Source organism: Plectropomus leopardus, chromosome 6 (assembly GCF_008729295.1).
Source record: "Plectropomus leopardus isolate mb chromosome 6, YSFRI_Pleo_2.0, whole genome shotgun sequence".
Classification (NCBI taxonomy): Eukaryota; Metazoa; Chordata; class Actinopteri; order Perciformes; family Serranidae; genus Plectropomus; species Plectropomus leopardus.
Genome location: NC_056468.1, coordinates 23,210,657 through 23,238,215, shown reverse-complemented (window position 1 = coordinate 23,238,215; position 27,559 = coordinate 23,210,657). Strand labels below are relative to the sequence as shown.

Sequence of the window (27,559 nt, the reverse complement as noted above, 5' to 3'; positions counted from 1 at the left end):
AGAGCAGGTATGGGGTCTCTCTGCAGTCCTCTATCACTACATGTAACGGCCAGCATACAGAGCAGTTTACAGGAAATAAGAGAGACTGGGAAGATTGCAAACACATGTCGGAGTTTATCTCTTAACTTTTAAAGAGGGTAATATGGACACAGTAACATTGTGTAACAGTATACAGTAAATACGCAGGACAATGAGCATCAAGGACAGCTCACAAGAGTAAAGGAATTTTCAAGACAGAAAAACATCTACTGATGTGTGACTCTATCTGTTTTGTTTGAAAATTTTAAAATTAATTCTCCTGATGTAACTATAATATTTAAGTGAGACCTGTTATGCTCATTTACAGGTTCATAATTGTATCCCAGGTTTTCAGTAGAACAGCGGTTCCCAACTGGTCCAGCCATGGGATCCAGAAGTCATTAGTTCAAGGCCTCACATCAGATAAATGACCCCATATTTACTTTTATTTCAAATATGCAAACAACACGTTGGCTTAGAACACAAAGTAATGAAACATATTGCAACAATAAACAGAAATGGCACTCTAAATTAAAATCTCTGTGCCAAAAATTCGCTGTACTGAAAAATAAATTTTGTCGGTTTTTTTTACAAACTTGACATGTTTATGAGTCACTTGAGGTCCATTTAGAAGTGATCCGCAACCCACTTGCACGAAACACTTCATTGGAACATGTTTATATGCTTTAATGTTAAAAACACTTTATTTCCCTCACAGTGCCTGTGCTTGACCTGTATTCACCCTCTATCTATCTCTGATGCTCCATTGTAGAGCCTGTCTCTTTAAACAGCCCGCCTGAAAAAGCCCAGTCTGCTCTAACTGGTAACTGTTTATGGGTCCTCCAGATCTCGGTGTCCCTGCGCTGTCAATGCTGCAGAAGAATGACTGTAACACCAAAATAATATAAAATTTAAAAGAATTCTTAACTAAAATCTTCACAACTGGACACATTCCAGCAGCAGTTTGATCCAAAATCAGCAAGAAATAAACATCAGCAATCAAGATTACATTTCCCTGACGTAAACATGTGGCGACATTTAGCAGTGCATGCCAAAGCATGTAAACACTAGCAGTAACGTGTCTGAAGTAGATAACCATATAAAGAAATTTGTCACAATCTGGCATCAGCTTACAGTCAAATTTGAGAAAAATGTTGGAAACAGTATTCACAACAGTCTGAAGCCTGAGTTTTTTTGATTACAGAGGTTTGTTTTATATATATAACCAAATTTTTGGAGATTTTGGCCACATTTAATGCGATTTTTGTTAAGTACCTACAGTAAATAAGAGTGGTGTCTTCAAAAATTCATGGCTCTTCGTGTATTTGTAATACAATGTTAAAAAACAAAAAACTATGGTCATCTTTGTCAGTAATTGATAGTAGATAATCTGGGCAAAGGGGAGATGGGATGAGACAGCAGCAACATCACAGCTTATACAAAAAACATTTATGTATATATGCCATATTCATTCATTCATATTCATTTTTGTCACATTATTCCACCAATAAAAAAAAACAAACACAACTGAGACGCCTGTTGAACAAGCAAACAACCACTCCGAACATTTATCTCTTCAAGCAAAGACGTGTTAGAAATGCCATCAATACACAAGCGGAATTAAGTGGCATCAGTTTTTTAAAACCCATTTTGCTGATTAAATGTATTGATGATGATTAAATTTGTCTAGAGCTGTAGGGGATTTTCCTCTTGACTTCAAACAACAGTTTTCTTATTCCTAGTAAAGATTTTTTATTGCTTCGCTTATCATTTACAATTTCTTTCCTTAAATTTAGACAACTGCCATAATTCCAGGGTAATCATAATTGAAAGTTTTAATTTTCCATGAGTGTATAGTCTGATATCATGCATTAAAAGGAGCACACAGTTTATTGATTAGAACATACAATTTGTAAAGCTTTTGCATAAATTTGCAATATTGTGATACATATGTTCATTAAAAGATTTTTTTTATGTAGCTATATAATGCAGACCTACTCTGAAGACTAAAGTGTATCAATTAAAAGTGATGATTAAGCAGTTAACAAGCTCACAGTAATGAGCTGCACAGCAGATGACATGTTGGAGGCCTGATGTCTGATTCGGTGGAGCAAAAGATGAACAACTTAGAAAACAGTGTTTTCTTGAGTGGATTTATTTTAGAACGCCGCTGTGGAGAAGATTGGCATACAAAGGGTCGAGTGCCAGCTTGCCTGGATTTAGAATAGAAAATAAACCTTTATGGAATTACAGTAAATATTTGCCAACCTGCTTGTAGCAATCAAGGCAGCTGGAATGTGACACGAGGGTTAGAAAATGAAAACCACCTTTTGGAGGCGAACTGCAAATGCCCAGGAGATGAAAGCGCGCGCACACACACACACACACACACACACACACACAAACACAAACACACGTCTGCACAAAAGACACAAGTCTCCTACACAAAATCAGCATATCCACAGATGCATTGCTGTGGTTTTAAATTCTGTTCTGAATATTCAAAATACAATGGAACTCTTGGGAACAATAAACCTTTGCATTTCAAGAAGAAAAGGCACACAGTGATATTAAGAGGAAAAGTATCTTCCACTGTCTTGTAAGAAATGAAAAAATATTCCCTGTCAGAATGGGAAATATTATTTTACAGTTCTCTTAATATACCTGATTGGTTTCTCTAACTATCATCTGGTGTGCGCTTTAGTGGCGATTATCACTTCCATCTCTGCATCTTGACTGACACTTTGCTTTAACTGCAGGATATCAGTCTCCATCAGTCACAGTTGTCTCCGGCGCTCTTTTATCTTCCTACACTGACACCAGTAATGATGTATACATAGAGCATCCTGGAAAAGACTTTCACTCCTTCAAGTCAAGTCTCAAAAATACTGAATTTTCTACACAGAAATCTCTTTGAAGTATTGTTCTACACTTCACCTACTGAGCCAGAGCCAGCCACAGGTAACACTAAGGGGAAGCAGAAATGCAAATTCAAGTAAAATAGTTGGAACTCCTTTAGGTTTCTGGCTCTCCATGAAACTTCTTTATTTTATTTTTTTTTCTGGGGGGTTGCTCATTTTTGCATGACTTTGGTGGTGTCTCTTTGATCGTATCTTACCTCATTATAAACTCTTTGAAACACAGGCGCAGTTTATTGTGGTGACGGAAGAGCTTTGGGTCTGCTGGGATCTCATTCAGGAAGACCTGGGCTACCTCCAACGGGCCCTACAACGGGGGGCAGAGAGGGGAGGAAAAGGGACAAAAACAGACAGAGTTAGAAAGACAAAGAAGGAGAAAGCAAAAACAGAGCGGAGGAAGGAAAGAGAGGAAACGTTTGAGAGCATACGAACAAAGGAGGGATGAGAAAGCCCCTCATTCAAATGGGGGGAAATGACTTCCTAACTGAAAGCTTAATGCATGCCCGAGATGCTGAACTACAACATGAGGAAGATATCAGATCAGAGAGGGAGCCATGATTAGCCTCCTGCATGGCTAATGTCACTGCTAACCCTACATACACCCACCATTTGGCTCCCATTTGCCCAGTATGAGATCTTGTTATCCTAACTTATATTCATCATAAAACCACAGCACGCTCGCAGAGTGCCTGCATCACGACAGGCACAGTTAAACAGCTCTGATTAGCATCATAAACGCATTGGGCCTGGGCCTCAGTCCTTGGTCTGAGCCGCGGACCCACACACAGAAAGCCAGCCTCCTGCGCTGATTACAGTCAAGAGTTATATGTTTACGGAGCTGCTGAGCATTAGCGTTATGTATACAACCATCAGGTCGGAGCGAGGGACCTGTCAGATTAGACGCTGGAAGATAAAGCATAAGGGGGGAGGGAACAGAGACGCTGCAGCTAGCTTCATCATTACTCCAACATTCGCCAGGCTGGCAGGACCTGGAAGCTATCAGATCAAAGAGACCTCCGGTTCAGCATGCCGTGCAGCAGGGACATGAAAGGAAAGAGGGGCCATGAATTGACGTTTTAACTAAATCAGGGGAAAAGCAAAGGAAGGATTAGGGTTGTGGATGGGGCGGAGGCTTTGATGTGTGATCACTGTCATGGTTCCCACCTGCACTCTGCAACTACAATGGAAACTGTAAATGTGATAAGATAAATAGGGGTAAATTATTCCGTTTATTTTCCCCCCGCACATTAAGAAGAAACACTCAGAGGACAAAAGGGCTGTGTATGATACAAAGATAAATCATTTTGGGAGAAAGACCATCATTTGGTTAAGCATGAAGTATGTGATCATGTCAGCGCTAAAAGGAGCAGACAGACGGTAGTGTGCAACAGGAGCAGTACCCTCATTCCCCAAAAAATGCACAAACCTGGTTAACAGTGGCTCCCACGGAGCCTTGTAGCAGCATCTGTAACATCTTAGCATCGGGCTGTTCTCTATGTGTGGCGACTGCTAGCTCTCTAGTCTTCTTCTGCATGTCCTCGATGGCCACTTCAATAGGAGTCAGGTCAAACTGGAAACAAAAGAGAGGTAAAATTGTACAAATGTATTGCTGCAATGACTCATATTTGGAAAAACTGTCCTTAACAGGGTTTCTATAGCATACGGCAAGTTAGATTTAATATTTTTTAAATCTTTTTTTGATGCTACTCAAAATTATACTGAAGACCAATTTAACAATAGCCAAAATCATAATTGCAGGAAAAAAAAAAACAAATACATGAACCAGCATCATTTACATTTACAGTCCTGGATAATTGCATGGATTACTTACTCTCTCATTTGTGCGAATGATGATTTGTCACTGTGTTCAGACATAAAAGTATTTCTGCTTTCTGTCCCGAATGGTGGTCAGAGACCTGTTTCTGCTGACTTTGATACCCGAATCAGAGATGATTTTGGAGGTGTGGCGAAGATGAGAGAAGAGAACTGGGAAATACCTGCCGTTTGCTGGATGGTTTTCTTGGCAATATGTGTTTTTCACTCTGCATGTGGGATTCCACTGCCTTCATGCTGAGTTTGGAAAACTTTTTACATAAATTATATACAGCATTATATGCTTTGCTTTGTACCTCTTTCGGCCATGCTGCGAAATCTTGGCTTAAAGCCAATTTCTGTTGAATTTGCATTTTCCTATATAATTGAGGGTACTAGGGTGACCACTATCATGTTTTAGAATTTTTAAGGACTTGAAAATAATGATTTAAGACATTTTAATTCCAAGACCTTATTTTTAGATTGATGGAGTCAATGTCTTTGAGACTTTTTGAGAATCTACGGAAACTATGCTAAAAGTTGGTAGTTGTTCCAAATCACAAATTTGGCACTGACCTCCTCTTTCTGGATGACGTTGATGCGAGTCTTGACGTAGGGAAAGGCGTGCATGGTGGTGAGGATGGTCTTCCTCTTGTATTGCTCATTGAGTTCTCCCCGTGGCCGTCCGCTCTTGGTGAAGGGCGTGGTGTACATGAAGCGCCGTAGGTTGAAGTTCTTCTCAAAGTTCGTCAGCCGGTCTTTCATCTCATAGTCGTCAAAGAAGGGCTCCACATAAGTGATCTGGATATAAGCCTGGAGAGGAGGAGTGGTGCTTTACGGTTTACTAGCAATTTTTACCCAGTTTGCGCAACATTTATGAAAATGCACCTTGCACATTTTTTGTTATTTACGTTTTGTTTTAAAGAAAGCAGATAAACAAAATTTCTACATAAAGTGACAGCAATCCATTGCTTGCGGGTCCACTGTGTAAGATTTAGGGAGATATGCTGGCAGAGATGGAATTTAATGTAATATTTATATTTATTTTAATCTGAAAAACACTGTTAAAAAAAAAGTTGTGTCATTGTTACCTTAGAATAAGCCATTTATATCTACATAAGCATCTAGTCCTCATTTAGTGAAATCGCCATGTTCACAGCTATGTTTCTGCAATCACTCGAAATCATGCAAACCAAACACTGGCTCGAGATAGGGCCTTTAACATTTTTGTGTTTTCCTCCTCCCCCTCAGTGAAAAGTGGCATTGGACAAACACCAATTTTTTAACGTTAAACCAATAAATTGTCTTATTCAGGGTTTTTACTGCTTTTAATTTTCCGGTCCGTTTGTTTTTAAGGTGAAGAGACCTCTACAGATAATTCAGCTTCAAGTAAAAAACCTCCTGCACGTCTGCATTTTAAGTTATCAAAGAAAAAGAAAAACATTACTAAGTGCTAGGCTAATGGCCCGACTCTGACGTGCCAAAAATCATTGGAAAAACAGTTTTGTAACGTGAAACTGTTTTATTTTCTGTTTTTACTAGCATAGTTAAAGTCTGTTTATCTAGGAGAGGAAGAGTCCTCTGTTGATAATTTAGCTCATGGTAAAACCATGATCATCAACAGAAGAAACTTTGTAATGTGAAACTGCTTTGCTGTTTTTACCAGTTTTGATCACCTGGTCTGTTTGTTTTGGAGAGGAAGAGACCTCTGTGGAAAATTCGGCTCTTGAACAATGAACACTTAAGAGATCCTAATCGGGAGAAGTTTTAACTAATTGAAATCTGCAATCTTCACACTAGATGCCACTAAAATCTCAAACGCTGCTCCTTTAAATAAATGCCTGGGTATTTCAAACTCAATTAATAGTTTTTCATGACAGTACAGACAGATATTCAGCAGCAATCAGTGGTATGACATGATGATCACCTACCTTGCTGGGGTTGAGCTGTTTTCTGTCCACTGGTGTAGAGTCCTTGATCATCACCAATGTGTCTTCTCCAAAACACTGACTATAGAAGTTCTGGGATTGGGTGAAACTGTGTAGTTAGTCCACAGAATTGTTCATAAAACAATCTATTGTGACTTATATGCAAATCTATAACAGATTGCACTGCCATTGAAGGTTATTCATTTAAGAATAAAATGTTTCAAGAACACTTAAGAGCATAAAATAACTTGAATGTCATTTAGAGTCATTGACTTATTTGATTGAAGAGTGAGGCTGACATCGCATTGCTCTTTGTGACATTATTTCTCCTTTAAAGCATGTAAATGAATGCCAAGTTTGCCAAGCTCTTTAAAAAGAACTCACTAAAAGCAGATGGATGATTGTGAGTCTTGCCTTCAGTCATTCTGCTCCACTCAAAGTCTCTCAGTCATTATCAGATTCCACCAGTCCAGCCAGGCACCATCTTCCCCTTTCACTCCACCTCAATCACGGACTGATTCACAACATGCATATCAGCACACACACACACACATACACACACACTCTCTCTCTCTCTCTCTCTCTCTCTCTCCTCTGCCGTACCTCCAGCCTGTGTGATATCTCAGGCAGATGTGTGATCCCTGGCTCCTTGTAAATGAATTCCCGCTCATCCAGGTCGCCGAACTTGGCCCCATAAAAACCCACCCGGAAATAGGTTCCAAACATCCTCTTGTGGCCCTTGAGGAAAACAAAGATTTTATATCAGTCTCCAATCAGTATGACATCAGCAATATATTTTTTGTCATTATCTCAACGGCCTTTTACAAGGTCTTTATTGTGAAGAACATTTTGAGGACTTAACATTTTGATATGCCTGTAAAATGTATGAAAAACTATTCTTGTGAGCACAACAGTGGTGTTAATTGTCTTTTTCAAGGATCTTGATTATCTAAAGTTATTCTAATTGAACAATGTCCTTAAAAAACACTGAATAAAGAAATGTAGGTGACACATTTTTTTTGTAATTGCTTTTCAATTCTGCAATAGATCTTTCAACATGATATACTACAGTATCTCACTCTGTCTTACTTCTGCTTTAACTTTAATTGACTAAACGAAGCGGCCCCTGCAGTGTCATATAGTTATTACCCTCTGAATGATGTTGTCAAACGCTCTCTGAAGTTTGTCATGAGTGGATGACAGTTTTCTGAAATCTCTGTGAGCCTCGAGGATTGGTGTGATGATCTTGTAGACTTCATTCACAGCTTCATAGAGACCACCCTGATGAGACAGACAGAGTGCTGCTTAGTGTGAGCACGTACAGTATAACAAGAGGCTATATTTGCATTTAACACAAAAAAATTAAAACTAAAATTTTCTAGGCAGACTTTCTTAATATTTATAAACTAATTATTATTGACTTGATAGTTACTGCAATAAAAAAAACAAGGGGAGTGCCTCTTCTATTATCCCATGGATAAAGAGACACTTTGTAATGTTAATAATCACAAATGTTGGGGTGACATCTAGCTCACTGGGTAGACCGTGCGCCCCATATGTCTCAGGCTCCTGCAGCGGCCCAGGTTCAAGTCCAGCCTTTGGCCCTTTGCTGCATGTCGTTCCCCATTCTCCATACCACCTTTCCTGTCTCTCTCAAACTGTCCTACAAAACAAATGCCCCAGAAAAAAATCTAAAAAGATAAATATATATTTTTTTTTTAAATTACAAATGTTAATAACAAAGTGTTGATAACAAAAAAATGTTAGAATAATCATAATAATAGTAGTAGTAATGTTAATAATTACTGAAATTAGGTGATAGAAAATAATTCCTCATAAAATTAATCTCATATTTTTGTAAATCCACACACTTCAAGGTACTAATTGTGCAGGAAATTATGCAGTGCATGCACAAAAACAATAGCAGTATGTTGTTGGGACGCCCTTTAGCTCACCTGGTAGAGTACATGGGCGCCCCATGTACAGAGACTGTGTCTCGCTGTAGCAGCTGCAGGTTTGACTCCAACCTGCGGCCACTTGCTGCATGTCATCCCTCCCGTCCCCCTTTCATACTTACACTGTCCTATCTAAAAGGCAGAAGCCAAAAAAAATCTTTAAAAAGATTTTGTGTATACTATGAATTTTGGGCATAGCTACAGACTTCTATAGCCCCTTTTACACTTCGTGTTAATTAAAGGTAGGAATGTTGCTCCTGGAGTGCCAACATGCTCTCTAAAATCACACACTGGAGAGGCATGAAGCCGTCGTTTGATTCTGTATGAAAAAGCAAAGGTAGCGTAATGATGGGGCTTCAAAACTTCATATTGGCCCTATCACGTGACGTCTTTGTAAGAAAAAGGCTTATGTTAGTAACACAAAACATAAATTTCATGAATATCAGTTGCAGCTTCACTGTCTTACATTGCTGAAGAGCTCAGCAGCCTGCTCCAGTAATCCCACCAGGCCGCTCTCAGTGAAGTAGCGTCCTGAACACACCCCGTCCTCATCAGGGGACAGGATGTCATCCGACACCGCCGACTCCTCTAGCACGTTGGGGGAGATGTTCTGAGGAAAAATCAGTCAGCTAATCAATCAATTAGCCCTCTTAATCAAATAATCAATCACGTGGCTGGCTTTAAAAGGAGATGTCCTACAGTGGGAAATGGAACTAATTTAATGACCATCAAATCAATGACCTGCTGACTGCTGCAGGTCAGAGTGTCCTGTACCAGAGGTCATGAGTGTGACAGAGCTCATCGATAACACCATCATCACAGTCACTGCTATAACTGTTTGTTTTCAGTTCAGGGGAACAGTCAGTTCACATGTTCCCACAGGAGCCCGTTTGCCTCTTTTACCCCCTTCAACATCAAAGGCGTTGTGTTAAGCAGTGCCACCAGGGGACCATATTTATATGTTGACGTTATGAGTGTACAGCTCCCCCCTCTGGACACACACAGAGCCAAATTTGGAAGTAATCCAGGGGGAAATATGTGCTGTGGTGTGCTGTGCAGAGGAGGGTTTGCCTCCGTTCAGCAAAACAACCAACAGTCACAACAAACAAAGGATGAATGCTTATCTTATGTGGCTGTAACAGTTCCTTTTGCCAGTCTAGACATGTTTTTTTTATTAAATCCTAGCTAATTTGTGTAGTGTGTATGTCTGTATGTTTGTCCTCTACCTGGAAGGTGACGCTGCCAACAGGCAGGTACTTGTGATCTTCCAGCATGCTGAGATACTCGGCCACCAGGGCAGCAGCGTGGACCAGACACATCGCCGACTCAGTGTAACACTTCCTGTTGTTGTGCTTCTCTGCCATGTTCTGCAGCCAGGTCAGACGGAGGTCAGGAGACGTTTGGTAGCCCTTCGCTATCCTGAAAGGTGGAGGAGAAGGAGGGTATTGTTTTTTTTCTTCTTTCCTTGATTTAACCAGGTAAGTCTTATTGAGATTAACATCTATTTTTTAAGACTGACTTGGCCAAGGGGGCAGCACAGAAACAGACACCACTCCCGATCCCACTGACTTTTTCTTTATACATCCAAGGCCCTTCCCCTGTCCTGTACACAAGCATGAACCCCAGTTGCTGATTGGCCAAAAAAAGTGCTGTGCTGCTCAATTCGAGCCAAACTGTGTTTGTTTCCCATTGACCAACCCATGCCTGCCTGTTAGCAGTATTTTTTTGGCACACGCCAGAACGGACATTTTGGCAACTGTAAGGAGATATTTGCTAAATCCGACAAAAAAATGTAGTTTATTAGTTTTATATTGACTTTGGTGAGTTTTATACTTTTTTTCAGTTTCTTTTGGCATTAACATCGATAATCCACAACTTTAAACCACTGACGTGAGGTGAATAATGTCTTCACATCTTTTTACAATGCCAATCTCAATCTAAGATGTGCAAACCCTGTCAATGGAGGAACTACCTCACAACCCCAATAATTTCTGGGATCTGCTGCCCCAGTGCCAGACACCACAGGACACTCCCAGAGGTCCTATGTCCATGCCTCAGCAGGTCAGAGCCAAGTCCAAACCACAGGAGGGCCTCCTAGGGGTCCCGACAAGTCCTACAGACGCTCGATTAGATTAGAATCTGGGAAATGTGAAGGTCAGGTTGTGGTGTGGCATGGTGCATTGTCCTCCTTGGGGGGGTGGGGGAGGGGGGCTGCCATTGAGGAGGATATAACTGTATCTGTGTTTGGGTTGGCGTGTCAAATAGCATCTACATGAAGGACCCAAGGTTTTCAAGCAGAGGATTTCAATTTAAAAAGTTGATCAATGCTATTCACTTCCCCTGTCAGTGGTTTTAATGTTGTGGCTGATTAGCGTATAACAGTTGTGTATTGCGCTCTATAGATGTGTCGCATAAACCATTACGTCAACAAAAGCAGTTTATTCTTACAGTAGAGCAATAAATATCTCCATGAAGAGGGTGAACATCAAAAACAAAATGTGTGCATGAGAGTGAATGTGGCAGCCATGAAAGGATTTGGGTCGATTAGTGCTTTTATGGGCAACAAAAAATATGGAAAATGTTTTCCTGTTCACTGACTGCATGAATAATCATTAGCCTAACAGCATGGGAATAAATCTAAAACACTGACTGAATTTATTTATAAAGCAGGTGAGTCACTACACTACAGCTACAAATGAATTCAAGCATCTGGAGACCAAATGTCTCGTACATCAATGACCTGTATGTTCAGAGGCTTGGACCTAAAGCGTTAGGGTGAGTCTAGGTGAGTGTGTGAAGTTAACGGGTCACTCCGTGCAGCCGTCAAACACTCACCAGGTGACTGGAATCAAAACTCAAACAGAAAGGTGCATGATAAATGATACATGTAGGCGACATTAGAGCACGGTGAGGTTAAGTGCCTAAATCAACACACAGCACATGTATGCTCTCTTTGTCCCACTGTTTCCCTTCGTCTTCTCTCTCTCTCTCACACACACACACACACACACACACAAACGCACACACACTCGTACACACAGACTGTTTGCATTTGCATATACACAAAGCCAGATCAGAAGACTAAACTGCTACCACATGGTTACCATAGTGAGGGCACCAAATAGAAGCAAAACAGCGCAGACCACAGAGAAATAGGAACCAGCAGCACAACAGAGAGAGAAGCCACAGAGAGATGAGAGAGAGAGAGACTGAAGACAGAGGGAGACAAAGAGACAGCCTTTCTCAGGTGTTGATGGCGCTGCTCACCTGTACATGAGGTCCATGAGCATCTCAGGATCTTCTTGGAACTCCCTCATCTTCACTGTGTCTGACAAAATACTGTTGAGGTTTCTTAGAAGCTCATCCACCTGAAAATACAGACAAACAAATGATGAAGGCATGAGGCTTCGATCTGATCAATATCAGAAATGTAACACAGTAGTATATTATACCTGTGAGGGCAGCTGAGTATTCTTCATCTCCGTGTCCTCCTCTGCGTAGGCCAGGATGGTGCGGAGTGAACGTCGTAAGTATTCCTCTTGGAAGTCTGAGGACTTGCCCACCAGCGAGGCCAGAGACATGGTGACCTGCATCTTCACTCTTGAGAAGTTCTGACGAAGACAGACACGACCACAGTGAGTGTCAGTGTTAAGCATTTGGCAGCGTTTATCGTAACTTGAGACAAAGTGCAAATTTCTGCTATGAAGCTGAAGCCTGGCAAGCCTAAATTTCATGCGGCTACATGTTGCCAAAGACTTGATCATTTAATTTTTTTCCCTCTTGATGCCTTCTCTGCAAGCTATAGAAAAAACATCTAACATATTCAATGGCTGGACAAGGCACACTAACACATAACAGACAAACGCAGCCAACAGTGCAGTGAACATTCCTTCTTCTGGCAGACTACATTTTGCCTCTAAATTGCTTAGTTACCATAAAATGTCCAATAATGGCGAGGCCATGTGTTTTATCAGAGAAAGACAGTACATTGTGTTTGTTTGTCAGTTCCAAATTACCCCATGTGCTTCAAATTTCATGGTAGTCTTTAAAAACGTCCTATAACATACATTACACAATGTACTTTTTATACTTATTGCCCAATAAAACAATAAGACTTACAGATATTACTATTGTTTTACCTTCTACTACGACTACTACTATACTACTTTCATCATGAGTTGTTGCCTCATCCTTATATCAGTAATACCGAGCAAAACATGTCATTCTAAATATGAATTACTTTATCAAAAAACATTATCTTTTTTTGGGACACATCAGTAGGTTACCAGAACATACTTGTGATCACTCTTGCCAAAAAAACATCATGAAATCCATACAAAAACTTGTATCCTAAATAATAATAAAAACTGTATAATGAGTATCAAAGTATTTATGTCACTATAGGTAGGCGCATAAAATATAGAAAAAATGATCTGCACACTTCGATGTATGAAACATTTCTTCTAAGGTGCATTTTGACTCCTAACTAGTAATTCAATCATTCTTTTTTTCAACCTGATCTAAAATCTAAACAAACCTGTACACTGTTGTGTGTATGCAGTTGTTGAATGTATGGAGAAAATTCTAACATGCTATGAAAATATTCAATGTCTTTGGAAATATTTTGCTTGTGCCATTCTTGTTTTAGTTTTGTTTTGCCTATTGACAGCACACAAAATAAGAGAGCTGCAACATACGTCTTTTCTGAATAGTATGAAGCTTCATACACAACGTTGACCTTTGAATTTTGAATCAGCAAAGCAAGCAGTCTATTGCATGACATTATGTCTATTGTCTATTTGATTCCAGTGGTGGCTGCATAGAATTGTCTCCAATTCATGTAATCTAAACATTTCCAATAACTCCAGATTGTAAAGTACACAAGTAAAACTTAATTGCAGAAAAAGTTTCTCAGGGTGATGACATCATAAAATATGATGACAAACATTTGAAACTTCACTTAAAAACCTTGATAGAAGCTTTGAAAGTTGAAACATAACATTCAGTACAGCCCTAATCCAACAGATATATTATACAATTGAAAAATGATAATAAGCAATACTAATACCAGTAAGCTGTTATATTGTTCTCTCTCCTCAATTTATGTCCCGTGCCACCTCCCTTTCCTCATCTCTCCATCCTTCACACTACCTGTCCGAGATAACAGGCCTGACAAACACCCCTCCATCCTCTGCAGCAAGGACTGTGTGCATGTGTGAGAGTCAGCACGCTTGTGTATGTGTGAAGTCCCATCTATCTCCAGCATGACCAGCTAAGCGGGAAATGATCTCCCATTAGCAGAGACATAATCACCCATGGATCATCTCTACGGCCCCATTCTGTTCAACTGAGCATGGAGCCAGAGACTAACCACCCATCACTGCCCTCTAACTCAGTGTGTACGTGTGTGTGTGTGTATGTGTGTGTGTGTGTGTGTGTGTGTGTGTGTGTGTGTGTGCATGCTCAAAAGTACCCTGAATGATAGCTTAAGTCAACACACAACCCTCTTTGTCTTCCTCTCTCCTTTTCTCTCTCATTTTTGCCTTCTCGAGCTTTCTTTCCAATCTTTCTATAACTGGACAAGGTTTAACCACAGGTATCTGCTTTTAGTTTTCCTTTTCTGGAAACAAAACAAAGCCTTGTATTTTCTCTTGTTTAATTACCACAATTTAAAATTGAAGTAAAAGATTGACGGGGGAAAAAAGTGTGTGTGACACACGCAGAGGAAGACGCGGGCGGATGAAGGGATAACAACATAAACAAAGGAAGAGGTGGAGAGTAAGTTCTGTATGGATGAGTCATACGGCTGCTACGCTAATTCAGATCACAGCTCCCTCTGTATACACCATATAAACAAACATACGCTGGGACACACAGATGGGAAATACTCTCTTTGAACGGTAGGTACAGTGTGAGTGTGTGTAAGTGTGCTCGGCTGGTCAGACACCAGCCAGACACACAGGCTGGTCTGACTTTCATTAAAGAGTACAAACTGTAAACACAGGAAATATCGACTGCAACAGCAGCTATCGAACTAGCAGAGAAAATGAAAGAAGATACTCTATCCTAAACCCTCCTTCCTTCAGATCCGTCTCTCGTCAGTCTCCTCCTTTTTTTTATTCCCCTCCATCACCGCTTCACCTCTGGCAAAAGCATTTCTCTATCTCTATCATGTCCCTGCCCTTGAGGTGTATATACTTACACATATGTATGGAAACACACACACACGCACAGAGAGGTCTGGCTGTCATTAGTTAAAGAGGGGTAGGAACATGGGGAGGCAGACAGTGACATATCTCTTTGCTCTCTACTCAGAGACACATCCTTCAGCAAAACTTTCTGCAGCACGCTCAAAATAGACACGGAAAAGACATTAAAGTCGAGCAGGAGAGGAAAAGTGGAGAAGATAGGCTGAGATGTGTGCGACTCCCTGCTTCGATGTGTGCTCATGAGAACATGTATCAAAAGCAATTCTGAACTCTCATGCGCACTTAAATTAAATTTGATCTGACATAAATGCAATTTATCCTGCAAGCTTAGATGTTAAAGAATGTTTTATCTGACAGAAATGCCTGACATTTGCTTTGTGTGTGTATGTACATCCTTACAACCCATTGGAACATATGCACAGGAGCATCTTTTGTGTGTGTCCTTACACTGGCATTGCTGTAGCTGTATCTCATGATGAAGTAGAGGGTGGCACAGGCCTGGCTCCTGTTCTCATCGACAGGGCTGCTGCAGTACTGAAGCACCTTCTGGCACAGGTCCGCACACTGCTCTGCCTCCTCCTCAAACAACAGGTCCCCAAACTGCAAACAAGCACACACACAGATAGATCAAACCAGGTATGTACACACAAACACACACATATATTCATAAATAATTCTGGCTTGTATCAGCAGTTTGCCACCCCCACAAGCAAATAAGAACATTTAATTTAGACACAGATAGTGTTTCATGTAAACACACCAACCCACACAACTCCTCCTGAAATTTTAGTGAGTGTAACCAAACACACACACACACACACACACACACACACACACACATCATGATGAAAGTACCTTGACAACAAGCGCTCTGAGTGTGCTAAAGGTGTGAGAGAGGAAAGTGGTACTCTGGTTGCAGGTGAGAGCATGAAGTAACACCTTCAACACACCACCAACCACGCTGTCCTTACACTCAGCCAATGGCACAGCCTGGACAGGAGACATGAAAAAAAAGAACACCTGAGGATATACTGCGAAGCACAAATGAACTTTAGAACTTTAGGTTTAATATGCAGTCTACACATTTTTATGTTTCAAGCAAATACTGTATCACATGTGTGGATGGTATACTATTGCAAAGAAAGGGACTGCGTGAACGCAAATCCAGGCAAAAACGCTCAGGTGCAAGATAAAAAAACTTTTAACAACAGGGTAAAAAGAAGGTCTGTTGGCCTCCAGGTATATACTATATTTCTCTTATTCTCTTTTCAAGGCAAAAAACAGTGTGCAGACCCCCTTAGTGCCCCGAAGTAGATGGTATGGTTTAATATTGTGTTCATTCACAGTAATTGAAATTATTATCTTTGCATTTAATCTTTTCTTTTTACTAACTTTTATGGTAATTCACTGAGTGATAACACACTGGTTTGGGCAGACGTAATGTTTTAAAGCCATTCTCAAGAAAGCTGATCAGGGTTTACTCAAATATTTAATCATGAACTCCATTAGAAATTCAATTATTCATATAAATAAAGACATTTTAATAGGTTTACTGATGAAACATCATCTCTTGTTGACTCTCAGGTCCCTCTGCAGCTACAAATATTAAGAAAACCTTACTATATAGTGTAACTAATTGCCAAAGCACTGCCTACATTAGATTTTTAATGGGTTCATTTTCTCTACACACAGTGTTGCGATAGGAGTGTTCTGACCTGTACGATGGTCTCCAGCAGGTCCAGCACTATGAGGTTGGACTCTGTGGCTAAGTTTCCACTAATCAGAGCCTCCTGGTCCAACTCTGCTTTAGTCCTGATGGGAGGTGGTGACAGTAGGACAGATATTTAGAGAGGAAAGGAAAGCACAAAAAGAAGGCAGGCACAGAAACAGACAAACAACGATGACGCAAAAGGGCAAATCTTAAAATTGGCCGACATGCAAGTTGATAAGTTACTCACTTATCCTGTCTATCGTTTGTTTGTCTCCACTGAGTGAGGTCTTTCCTCCATCGTAGGTTCTCTCTCTGACCCATAGTCCTATCCATCCCTGTAAGAGATTCAAAACAAGCGAATGAGAAAACAATTATGCATGATTGAGTGCAGATTATATATATTATAACTGTATCAGAGGAATCAATGCAGTCTAAAACATGTATTAACATAATATTTTGTGACAAGAAATGTATTGTATGCAAGGAGAAAATTTGATAATTTGTATGGGAAAACTGCAAATAGAGCATACATTTACAGCTGTATTTTCACAGTACTCATACAAGATTTATGTGTCTCCAGGTTAAACCAATATTTTAAATACTGCTTAACAAAGAGCAGACATAAGTTGTACAAATTCCTCACTAACATGCAAACATTAGCACTGACTGTGTAACCTAGAATTGGTCCTTACACTGAGACTTGCTGCTGACTGCACATTTATTAAATACTGATAATACTCTGAAAATCTACACATTTACTAGTTTTGGAGGTAGTTCCAGCTCAAAACTCTGAAATATTGCAGAAAATGCAGAGTTACATTTGACAGAAAAGCAATTCCAAGAGGCATTCCTTAAAATGCAAGGAGATACATTACCTCCAACTCGTTTCATCATCTCCCCACGGGCTCCCATTCCTCTCAGCAGGGCTTCCTCCAGCTGCAGCTTGGCCTGCTGAGATTTCTGTAAGGCCTGCGTGCTCACTTTGTCACTGCTCTGCTTCCCCTATAAACATATTCCCCAAGTAGAAACACAAAGTACACAGTTTTAATATGTTGTTATAAATAAGGTGAAAACATTTTTTTTCATACACTGGTCAATTTTGAAATTTTGGGCTATTTTTCTTCCAAAACATGTCTTCTTTTAAACTGGTGGAAAAAAACATCCAAAATACACATTAAGGTATTCATTTTAGTTTAGATTTCATCTCTGGAAATGTATGCAAAAAAAGCAAATATTTAATTTGATTTAACTTCATTACCTTTTTTATCCTAGTGTCTTTTATTTTGTCTAAAAATGCATGGAATTTTACAACGCTTATTCTGAAAGTCTGTTTTCTCAAAATTATAGTTTTCTCAGACTCTGACCAAGAAATCTCCACTTCACTAGCACTTACATACACAAAACTTTCCAGTAACATTCCTATCTTTATTCTGAAGATTTTTACAAAGGGATTTATTGTTATGTCATTCATAGCCTGAGTTATATAACATTTTATTCCTAAAAAGTGACTAAAAATGTTGTTGTTTTTTATGGCTTTTGACAGTATTTTTTTTTATTTATGGAGATTAAAAAAGAAAGAGATACCCATAAAGAGATACCCTCTGTAAAAGAAACACAAAAAAACTTTAACTCTACTATGTTAACAAAAAGAAACACAAATATTGAACCTGACTTTAGCCAATGTTCGCATCAAATCTGCACATATTTTATTAAATAATGCCTCATTTGCATACTTAAGTATGAAAAAAAACAATTGTAAAAAAAAAAAAAAAAAAAACAGTCTTAACGTAAGTATTAAAATGGGAAATTTAATGGTAATATCTATATGTTGTAAATTTTGACCTTTTCAATTATAGTGTCTCCCCTTAAGTTCTGAATGATAAAAACAGATGCCATCCCTGATGCAAATTTTCCATCTGTATTTACATAAACAGAAAATGAATTTAAATGACTGCTGGAACTGTACGGATAGAAAACAAGATGATAAATGAGCAAACTGACCCCATACTCAAAGCAGGACACACAGATAGTGAGGAGCTCCAGCAGCTTGTTGAGCTGCGAGGGAGGCATATCTACAGTCCAGCGCTGAATCAGATTCCTATCGGCGTTCTTCATCACCCACAGGAAACACACCAACAAGTGGCGACTGGTGTCTGCTGCCAGGGTGGCTACTGATTTACCTTGCTGGGCAGAGGAGAACAGAGAGATAGACATGATAATGTATAATGTAGCTCTGGATGAAGGGAAAAAGCACCTGCACTCATTAAGAAACATACACACAACATCCATATGTTTGTGTACATTTGCTGCAGGTGTGTGCACATGCATTTGCTGCAGATAGTCAGGGGAATACTTTGATCTAAAATGCTTTACAGCTCAATGAATTCATATATTTCAGTCAAAACTTAAGTTCTTCCCGTCCCACTGAATCATACAGTGTATATAACAAACTAACTGTGTATCATTCATAAGCTTCTCTAAACCACAAACATAGCCGGCCACATCTTTTCACTCTGACTTTAGTGAAGTATGGTCCTCTTCCCCATCTTAATAGGCGTTAAATCTACTGCAGATTAATTTACCTTCATTCGTGTGATGATGAATCACTACTATAGAGGGCCACCGCTGCTTCACTGTGTGGCAGCTTTGATGAATGTAGCCATTAACCTCCTAGTGCTCTAGGTGTCCCACCTAGAACCTGGTTTCCAGGTCTCTCTTTCACAGCAGGACTGAGTGAAGCTCACCAGAACCAACGTCAAATATTCTAACCATATAATCAAAAACATGGCCTGTTTATTTTAAAACATACTCCATGTGAAAAATCATTTTTGTTGCTAACATTGTTTGAAGGGGAACTGCCTGAAAATGTGGAAGGAGAGCCATGTTTGGATTTGTGATGGATACCAGGCCGATGTCTCAGTTGTGTGAACATCAGTTTTTCCACAACAGCATTTCATGTAACAACATACAAGGGACTGATTCATCTCTGGGAGAGAAGCAGAGAACGAGCGGGAGAATGGCAGCGTTCAGTTTTAGTGCCCGTGTTGTTGCTGTAGCTACACTTGATGGATGTGTTTGTCAGAGAGGACGGCCCTGTTCACTTATGATGGCAATGCCTTCCCATAAACCATCTCCCGCCGACGCGTGTGTATGTGTATGTGTATGCGTGATTTTTCAGGATGGATGAAGTGTGTGTGAGGCTCTGACAGCTAATCAATCTACCTCAGTGCAGCTCACCTGTAAGGAGGCAGAATACTCACAGATACAATCACACACGCACGCGCACACACACACACACACACACACACACACACACACACACACACACACACAAACACGCACTTCTGAACTTTTAAAAATAATGAAAAGCACGCTACAATCATTTATCCTCTTAACATTAAGAAATTCCTTCAGAATTTTACCATGGATGCCATGGAAACGAGAACATTCCGTCCCAGCGTGTTGAAGGGGTTCCCGGCAATCGCCATGGCAACAGACTGATTGATGGGTGGGACATTTTCAAGGTCATCATCAAGTCCGCCCGTCTTGTTTTTCCCGCCGCGTGTGTCAGAAACTACGGAGACAGACGTGGGTCAAACATGCTAAATTGATGGATTAAATTCTGGCCTTTTCTTTCTTAACTTTTGAGTGAAAAGTGAGAATTGAAATAGACTTTAGAATCAAGCAGTCACACATGCTTAAAGAACTGATTCATACCAAGCAATATATAACAAAGAAATATAGTAGATAAAAAAAAAAATGATCAAAATACAGTTACGAAAATATTTATATGACACATTGATAATTAGCGATAACTGATGGACAAAGGACCAATTCCACTGTGTAAATACGGACTTCTCTTAAAGGCAGCAAGTTGACCAAACTGTTCAAAGGATAGTTCAGATTTTTGGAGTGGGGTTGGATGATACACTTATCCATAAGTATAAGAGTATCCCTACGGACGGTGGACAGTGGACAGGGGCAGCAACCAAATGCATTTTAGCCACCTAAAAAAAATCAACATCAAATTACGTGTATGCTCTTTTTAAATATTTATACTGCTTTACCTTTCTGTCACACAGACTTTCCAACAGACTTTACCTGTTCTTCAAGCCACTATACCTCGTTGATAAAAACAGTAATTTTATTGGAGAGAATTGCTGGTCTAACACTTCCTCAATTGGTTAGTTTGTTTGTAACTGTGTGACTTGGGTAATTATAAGGGTTAATTTGGATTAACCAAATCCACACAAAAACACAAACAAGTTACTGTAACTGATCAAGGCAGCGGTACACCAGCAACTCCCATGCTGTGCAAGTTACAATCACCATTGTTGTCAAAAGAGTCTGGTGGCTTTGAAGGTAACATAGATAACAGCTTCTGCTTCTGTCTGGAAAGGGCTGTCTGATGGCAAGATAAAGAGGTAAAAATATTCAGTATATGGTGTAAATTTAAAGTAATATTGATTTTTTAGGTGTTTTTTTTAGGTGGTTAACATATTTTTTGTTGCTGCCCCCATCCACAGCACTATATTGCTTAGCTTCCATAGTGATACACCTACCTGCCTCTTTAAACTGTATCGACCGTCATCTACTGAGGGTAATACACTCACTATGGAAAATTGCCCCATATAAGCCCACTTCAAAAAATCTGAACTATCCCTTTAGGAATAGGTGAGTTTGTGCACTACTATGCTTGCAATATTGTGGTCTTATGGTTGCAAAATATATTCTGTTGTGCGTTTTATCCCATGATTAACTTGTGTCTTTATGTATTGTATGAATCAATGCCAGGAATGACAAGATTACATGAATTTTATGGATCAACAATTATTTCAACTGCATGTATCTGAATGAGCACGAAAACAATCTATGTCTCAGAGCACTTGTGTGTTTGCATGTAATCATACCTGTGAAGTCCAGATAGTTGGTGGAGTCAATGATAATCCCCACCAGGGAGAGGTAGAGAGCAGCCACCTTAGCTCTGACCTCTGGTTTAATACAGCGATGGTCGAGATCATGGGAGCACAGCAGGCTGTAGATGGCATTGATGGCCTTTCTCTGAACCTTTCCCCTGTTAACATACATAGATGTTTTAAAAACTTGATTGAATTCACCAATTACATTACAAGTATGCAGGATTATACAGTCTTGAGCATGTTTGGGTGTTAGTTATCACAATGTGTCCATATCAAAGCAATTATTCAGTGAGCAGAAATGCATATTTTTAAGTTTGATTTTTTTTTTTACATGTGCCTTGAAAAAAAGTGGATCAAACTTTGAATGGACCAGCTACGTGATAACAAGATAATAAGGCATATGACAACTTAAATGTGTCTATGTTTCCATACCCCTCTGACTCCATGTCCAGGGCGGCACTGAGCTCTGTGAGCAGCAGACCGGTGAGGTAGTGCTGCTGCTTGAATTCCTGAGAAAGCTCAAACAGCCCCAAGATCCTCTGCTGCTCCTGGAAATTACTCGAGCTGGAACTCTAAATGGAGAGATGAAATGAAGGAGTAAAAGACGTGATGAGAGACACTGGGAAAAGATTTTTCCTTAATGCAAAGTAAAGCACTTTTTAAACAGCTCTTTTTAAACTGAATCCCATCTAATCTCATCTACTCTATCTAATACCTCCCCAAGCGCCCCTTTTCAACTCTCCTTAGCACTACTTGTATCTTCATTTTCCTGGATGTTTTCTCTTACATTGCAAATGTAAAAGCATGAAGGCCACACATTTACACTGCTCACTTTTTGCAGTTCATATGCTGTAGAGACTGTGAGACCTTCTGAGACAAACCATTTGTTTTAGGTCTTTATAAATAAACTAAAACAAACAGTGACGATGAAGCATCACCTGAATTACAAATATACCATTGCAAATTTGACTGACAACTGGGCAAACCTGTGAGGAGACAGATGGACATGGTGAGGCAGGAGCGGAGGCAGGGCTGCTGAAGTAGAGGCTCAGGTTGAGGTAGTGCTCATGGCTGCACAAGATCCGCAGGAACTCCAGACGCATGCTGATCAGTGTGGGCATTGACACACACTTAGCTGACATCTAGGGGGGGAAACAGAGCAAAAGAAAATCAGAAATTAATATATGATAATACCTCAAAAACATTTACAGAAAGGTAATTAAAATGTCTTAGAAACCGTTGCAGAAAAAAGTGGCATGTTAATACACTTCTTTCAGGATCTAACGTAAAATTGATCCTACGAGGGATGTTTGTGAATTGTCAGCTTGCTACTCGGCACGAGACAAACTGACTAGTCAGTTAAAATTAATATTAAAATTATTATTATTTTGTTTACATATAAATCACATATTGACCATATTGATACATATTCAAATGATAGGCTGTTTGCTTTGCTACTGCATCCACCCAGTGAAAGTGCTATTTTAAAATTCAGGCATTTTGCTAAAGATCTATAAACTTAAGAATATTGTTTTCAATAAATGTTATTTGTATACTTTTATTAAGTGAGCTGCTTTGTGTCATTTGTCATGCTTTGTAGGATAATGTACAATTCTTAGAATGTACGGTGCAATGTACAATTTCAGCAGCCTTTTAAGTACAATGTGGTTACTAAAAGTGTAATTAACTATTTCAAAGGGCTCCTATGATATATGCAGAACTTTTTAACCTTTTTTTTAACCTTATAGATAAAATTGTGCCCAATTTTAACTGTTATCTAGAGCTGACCCAAATACTTCAAAGTTTCAATTACCATGCAAATCACCTAAGGTTATCCAAGTTGGAAGCTGAGGTAAATCACTTGCTATGCATCTACCGATGCAGATTGAGTTATTAATATCAACAAAATATCTTTGTCGTCTCTATCACAAACACAGGCAGCAATGCCAAGTCCTCCCAAAGTCAGGTCAGGTTTGGGTGGTTGATCAGCGTAAATGAATAAGATTGATTACTCTCTTCCGTTGCCGCCACCGCCTCCTCACCGGGTCCCATCCTATCAAGTTAAAGCTTTGAATATTCGTAGGTAATTATCACTGAAGCTTCACAGCTGCAGAAATGGTACTGGTACAGCCCTACTGTTTTCTGAGTGTTTTCTTAGTTTTATACTAGTCATCTCGTCCAAGACCAAGTTCAGTTTAAATGTCACAAAATTATTCATTAGGAACATCCCCAGTTCCCACAAGAGAACTGAATTCATGTATTTAAAGACACCTTTTAAATAGTTCTGTTTTGTAATCAGTGTTATTTTACCAGGTTGCAGTAGTTTTTCACCAGCTGAAAGACAAATCCTCGGTCCATGAGAGACAGCAGGTCATAGAGGAAGAAGGCCAAGCTGATGTTGACTTTCTCTGCTTGCTCTACCTCCTAAAAACAACAACAATCGACAAACAGCAATCAGTAAGCTGCTGAGTGGATCTTGCCAAGCATCTAGCTGTGAAAGCTGAGCTTTTGATACCACGGAGGCAAATATAATTAGCACTTCTAACTCCCTGTTGTTTGGAGGACACTGACAACATGTACACTGAGGCTGAAACCGCTTCTGCCCGACCCAAGAGAACAGAAGGTACACAGACACTGTGAGGAGTTTGGGAGTAGGTTACACTGACTGAGATATTCCATCATTACATTTTTTACCTTTTGTTGTTTGACGAGGATGGTCCCAATCTCAGCTGTAACCACCGAGACAATGGTGGTGATGTCATCTTTAAATCGGTCAGAGAAGCGGTTCCTCCGAGGGACGCTGTGTTTGTCGAGATGGGACACATGCTGAGCCATGCTTTTCACCTGTTTGAGCAATCACACACGCGCACACACACGTGAATCATCAGATGAAAACAAAAGAGGAAAAACCATGGAAATGAGTGTTAACTTCAAGTCAAGAGTTACAAATATGCATTTTAACTACTAATTTGTCAAGGAACCTCAAAGATATGAAGCCCATTTCTATTAATTAAAGTGAGCATCCTCTAGTAAAGTTATTGAAGGAAGAAATATAAATAAGTGAGATGAGCTGAAGAGACGAGAGTGAATGTGAGTGATGATACACTTCCAATACTCCATAAGAGTGATAAATTGTCAAGCTGCTTGATAAATTACAGACTATAGTGATTTCAAAATGCCCTTTTGTTCACAGCATAATAAAGCCATCATTTATCTTTTAAGGTGTGTGGCCACGAGGTCAGGTATTGTTTGATGTGAGGCATTTTTATTACTTCATCCATTTATCATTAACAACTTAAGAAGTCCTCAGTTATTCTTTCAGAGCCAAGCTAAAAGCAGCCCTCAGTGAATAAAAAAAAGCACACTGACCAGCAGCTCAAAGAAGAACCAGGCATATTTGTAAGCGTTCTCTCTGCAGACCCCTGTGCTGACGACCATCTGCAGGGCCAGCTCCTCATGAAACTGCTGCAAGAGAGAAAATACACACACACAGTGATGAGAAATGGTTTCCCTTTATGGAATATGGCATATTTTATTAAATAGACCATGCAACTATTACACTGACTATCAGTATGAATTAATTTTGAAATACTGGCTGAGCTTTGAAGGAAAAAAAAAACACTGACCAAAACCCAAACAACCACAATGCCAGCGTTCTTAGTGTCACACTCCCACCATGTGGTAACCGGAGGGAACTGATGACGAAAGCTCCTCATATTTAACTATGCAGTAGCATGTTAAAAGTCTGAGTACTGTTAAATACATGCATATCTTAACAGTAAAAGGTAGAATTTTTTAAAAAAAAGAGAAGAAAAGTTAAAGTTAAAAACAGAACCAGTTAAGGGACAGATAGCATTATTCAATTTATTTCTAGGTCAATATAATGTGTCCATCTATTGATTTTCATCTGCTTATCCTTGGTCAGGTCGCTGGGACAAGAGCACTGCAGCTGGCAGCTAAAAAAAGGCTGCAATGTAATCACTAAAGCATGCGCCTACCATTAATTTACGTCATTTGGGCCACTGACAGGCCCAAATGGTCATAATAAAATGTCTGTCTGTCGGCTGCACAGTGGTGCAGTGGTTGGTATTGTCGCCTTATGGCAAGTGGGTCCTGGTTTGTACCTGGGCTGGGGGTTTGAGCCGGGGAGTGTGAAGTTTTCATGTTTCTGCTTGTGTCATTTTGGGTTTTCTGCAGGTTCTATAGCTTCCTCCCACAGTCCGTAGACATGCAGGTTAACTGGCGACTCTTAACTGGCTGTAGGTGAGAATGTGAGTGTGAATGGTTGTCTGTCTCTATGTGTCAGCCCTGTGACAGTCTGGCGACCTGTTCAGGGTGTGTCCTGCCTCTCGTCCTATGTCAGCTGGGATATGCTCCATCCTACATTATGTAAAAGATCCCTTCTGAGAAGTAAAAAAAATGTCTTAACCCTTTTGCATGATCTGATTTGTTATTGTAAATTTAAAAAAATGTAACGAGTGCACACAGTTGTAAAATGTTAAAATTCAGGTGAATGGCAGGTGCTCTTAAAGTGATACTGGTCAACCGTAGGAAGAAGGGAAGCCCACTGGCTTACTTTAGGCATACTACCACTGAGCCAATCTTGGTTCGGTGCTAGCGTGCCAGAAGTAAGCAAAGGGGCTTCCCCTCTTCCCGTTTGTTACTGTCAACTCAACTGCTGAGACTTCAGAACGAGACTTGTCACTGAGAGAGACTTGGTAACAAACAGATCAGATCAAGCAAAAGTGAGGAAACACATTTTATCTTTTTCTCAGAATGACAATCTGAGTCTTTCAGTGCCAAAACAAGCACTTTCTTTGGACATAAATTTATGGTACGCACATGCCCCAAGTGGTTACATTGCTGCTTGTTTAGCATCTGCGCTCTACTAGTACTAGACCGATTTCAAAAATAGTTGTCTCCATTAGTCACTCACTCGAAACCATGGTAAAAAAAAGAGTCCTGGTTGAAAAGTACCTAACTTTCCTTTAGGTTTAAACCAGTTCTAAATTAGACTGCAGCACAGAAGCTTTGAGCCTAATTGATTGCGATATTAAAAGGTTAAACTATTTAAGAGTTAAACCTCATGTCTTGGCATTCTTTGCTTCCATCTGCTTTTTAGTTTTCTCATACTGGGGAATCTCACCCTGCATCACTGCTGATATTTCATTGTATAACACAATCAGTTCACTTTGTGAATTTGATTAAGTCTCAGTTGGAAAGAATACATCAATTATTATTTAATTATTCCTAATTTATATGCAAATGTCTGCAACAGGGTGCTCCAAACTTTAATCAGGAACCTGCGGTGTATTATCTAACATACTGTACCATGACCAAAAAAAAAGTTAAAGAAAAAGAGACGTTTTTTTACCTTCCTGTTGGAGGGCCTGGTGCTTCCTGTGGAGTTTTGGTGGTTGTTTAAGTCCAAGATGGTGGACATGCGGCTGCCTGGATTGTTGTGGCCCTGGAGACAGAAACACACAGGTTCCATCACATTGAACGTGATGGATGCATTCATTAGAGTCAGTGTCTAGTGGCCTATTAGAATACCTAATGTACTGTGGGGACGAATAGCAAATGACTGTTTTGTGTGTAAGTGCAAGCATATTGGGATATTTGCATTCTGCACTGTGTGTGTATATAGTTTGTCGAATACATAAAACCATTAAAATTTTCTGGTGAAATACGGACTTTCAGTGAAAATTGGAGGCATTTTGTGAAGGCTTATATCAAACATATTTAATGTGTAGCAGTCTCTGGAAAAGCTAAATAATCTTCCAAATACTGAGGTTAATTCATGTGACACTGAAATCTTTACTGTTTATTCACTGTAAATCAATCTTTTATAAGGCCTTAGAGAGATTTCCGGAGGTCTGGTTTGAGGAAACCTTCTGTACCTTGGCAGAAAGGATGTTTTTGACCTCAGCATCTTCAGCAGAGGTGTGTGGAGCGGGGATGTCAGGGTTGCTGCTGCTTCGGATTCTGGACTGAAGAAGCATAGAGCCGACTGTGGCTGCTGTGGCCCGACCCATGGTGCTGTAACGGCTCTCTGCCAATGGTATACTCCCTGAATCTAAACACAGTTT

At 39.8% G+C, this 27,559-nt stretch overlaps 1 protein-coding gene across 2 annotated transcripts in view; it reads right to left on the bottom strand.

The window, feature by feature from the left end:
• Nucleotides 1–27,559, bottom strand: part of dock8 (dedicator of cytokinesis 8) — a 71,157-nt gene that overhangs the window by 4,356 nt on the left and 39,242 nt on the right. For both annotated transcript variants that reach the window (XM_042488637.1, XM_042488638.1), the window contains 25 exons: nt 27,371–27,546; nt 26,845–26,937; nt 24,840–24,935; nt 24,165–24,314; nt 23,781–23,894; nt 22,457–22,612; nt 21,903–22,042; nt 21,462–21,625; nt 19,974–20,125; nt 18,553–18,735; nt 17,427–17,553; nt 16,799–16,886; nt 16,556–16,652; nt 15,696–15,830; nt 15,288–15,440; nt 12,084–12,242; nt 11,899–11,999; nt 9,858–10,050; nt 9,098–9,241; nt 7,826–7,957; nt 7,280–7,414; nt 6,680–6,769; nt 5,325–5,561; nt 4,363–4,506; nt 3,137–3,243 (listed from right to left, as the gene is read on the bottom strand). In XM_042488637.1, the coding sequence (XP_042344571.1) occupies nt 3,137–3,243; nt 4,363–4,506; nt 5,325–5,561; nt 6,680–6,769; nt 7,280–7,414; nt 7,826–7,957; nt 9,098–9,241; nt 9,858–10,050; nt 11,899–11,999; nt 12,084–12,242; nt 15,288–15,440; nt 15,696–15,830; nt 16,556–16,652; nt 16,799–16,886; nt 17,427–17,553; nt 18,553–18,735; nt 19,974–20,125; nt 21,462–21,625; nt 21,903–22,042; nt 22,457–22,612; nt 23,781–23,894; nt 24,165–24,314; nt 24,840–24,935; nt 26,845–26,937; nt 27,371–27,546 (3,466 nt within the window). The remainder of the gene's footprint in view (nt 1–3,136; nt 3,244–4,362; nt 4,507–5,324; nt 5,562–6,679; nt 6,770–7,279; nt 7,415–7,825; nt 7,958–9,097; nt 9,242–9,857; nt 10,051–11,898; nt 12,000–12,083; nt 12,243–15,287; nt 15,441–15,695; nt 15,831–16,555; nt 16,653–16,798; nt 16,887–17,426; nt 17,554–18,552; nt 18,736–19,973; nt 20,126–21,461; nt 21,626–21,902; nt 22,043–22,456; nt 22,613–23,780; nt 23,895–24,164; nt 24,315–24,839; nt 24,936–26,844; nt 26,938–27,370; nt 27,547–27,559) is intronic.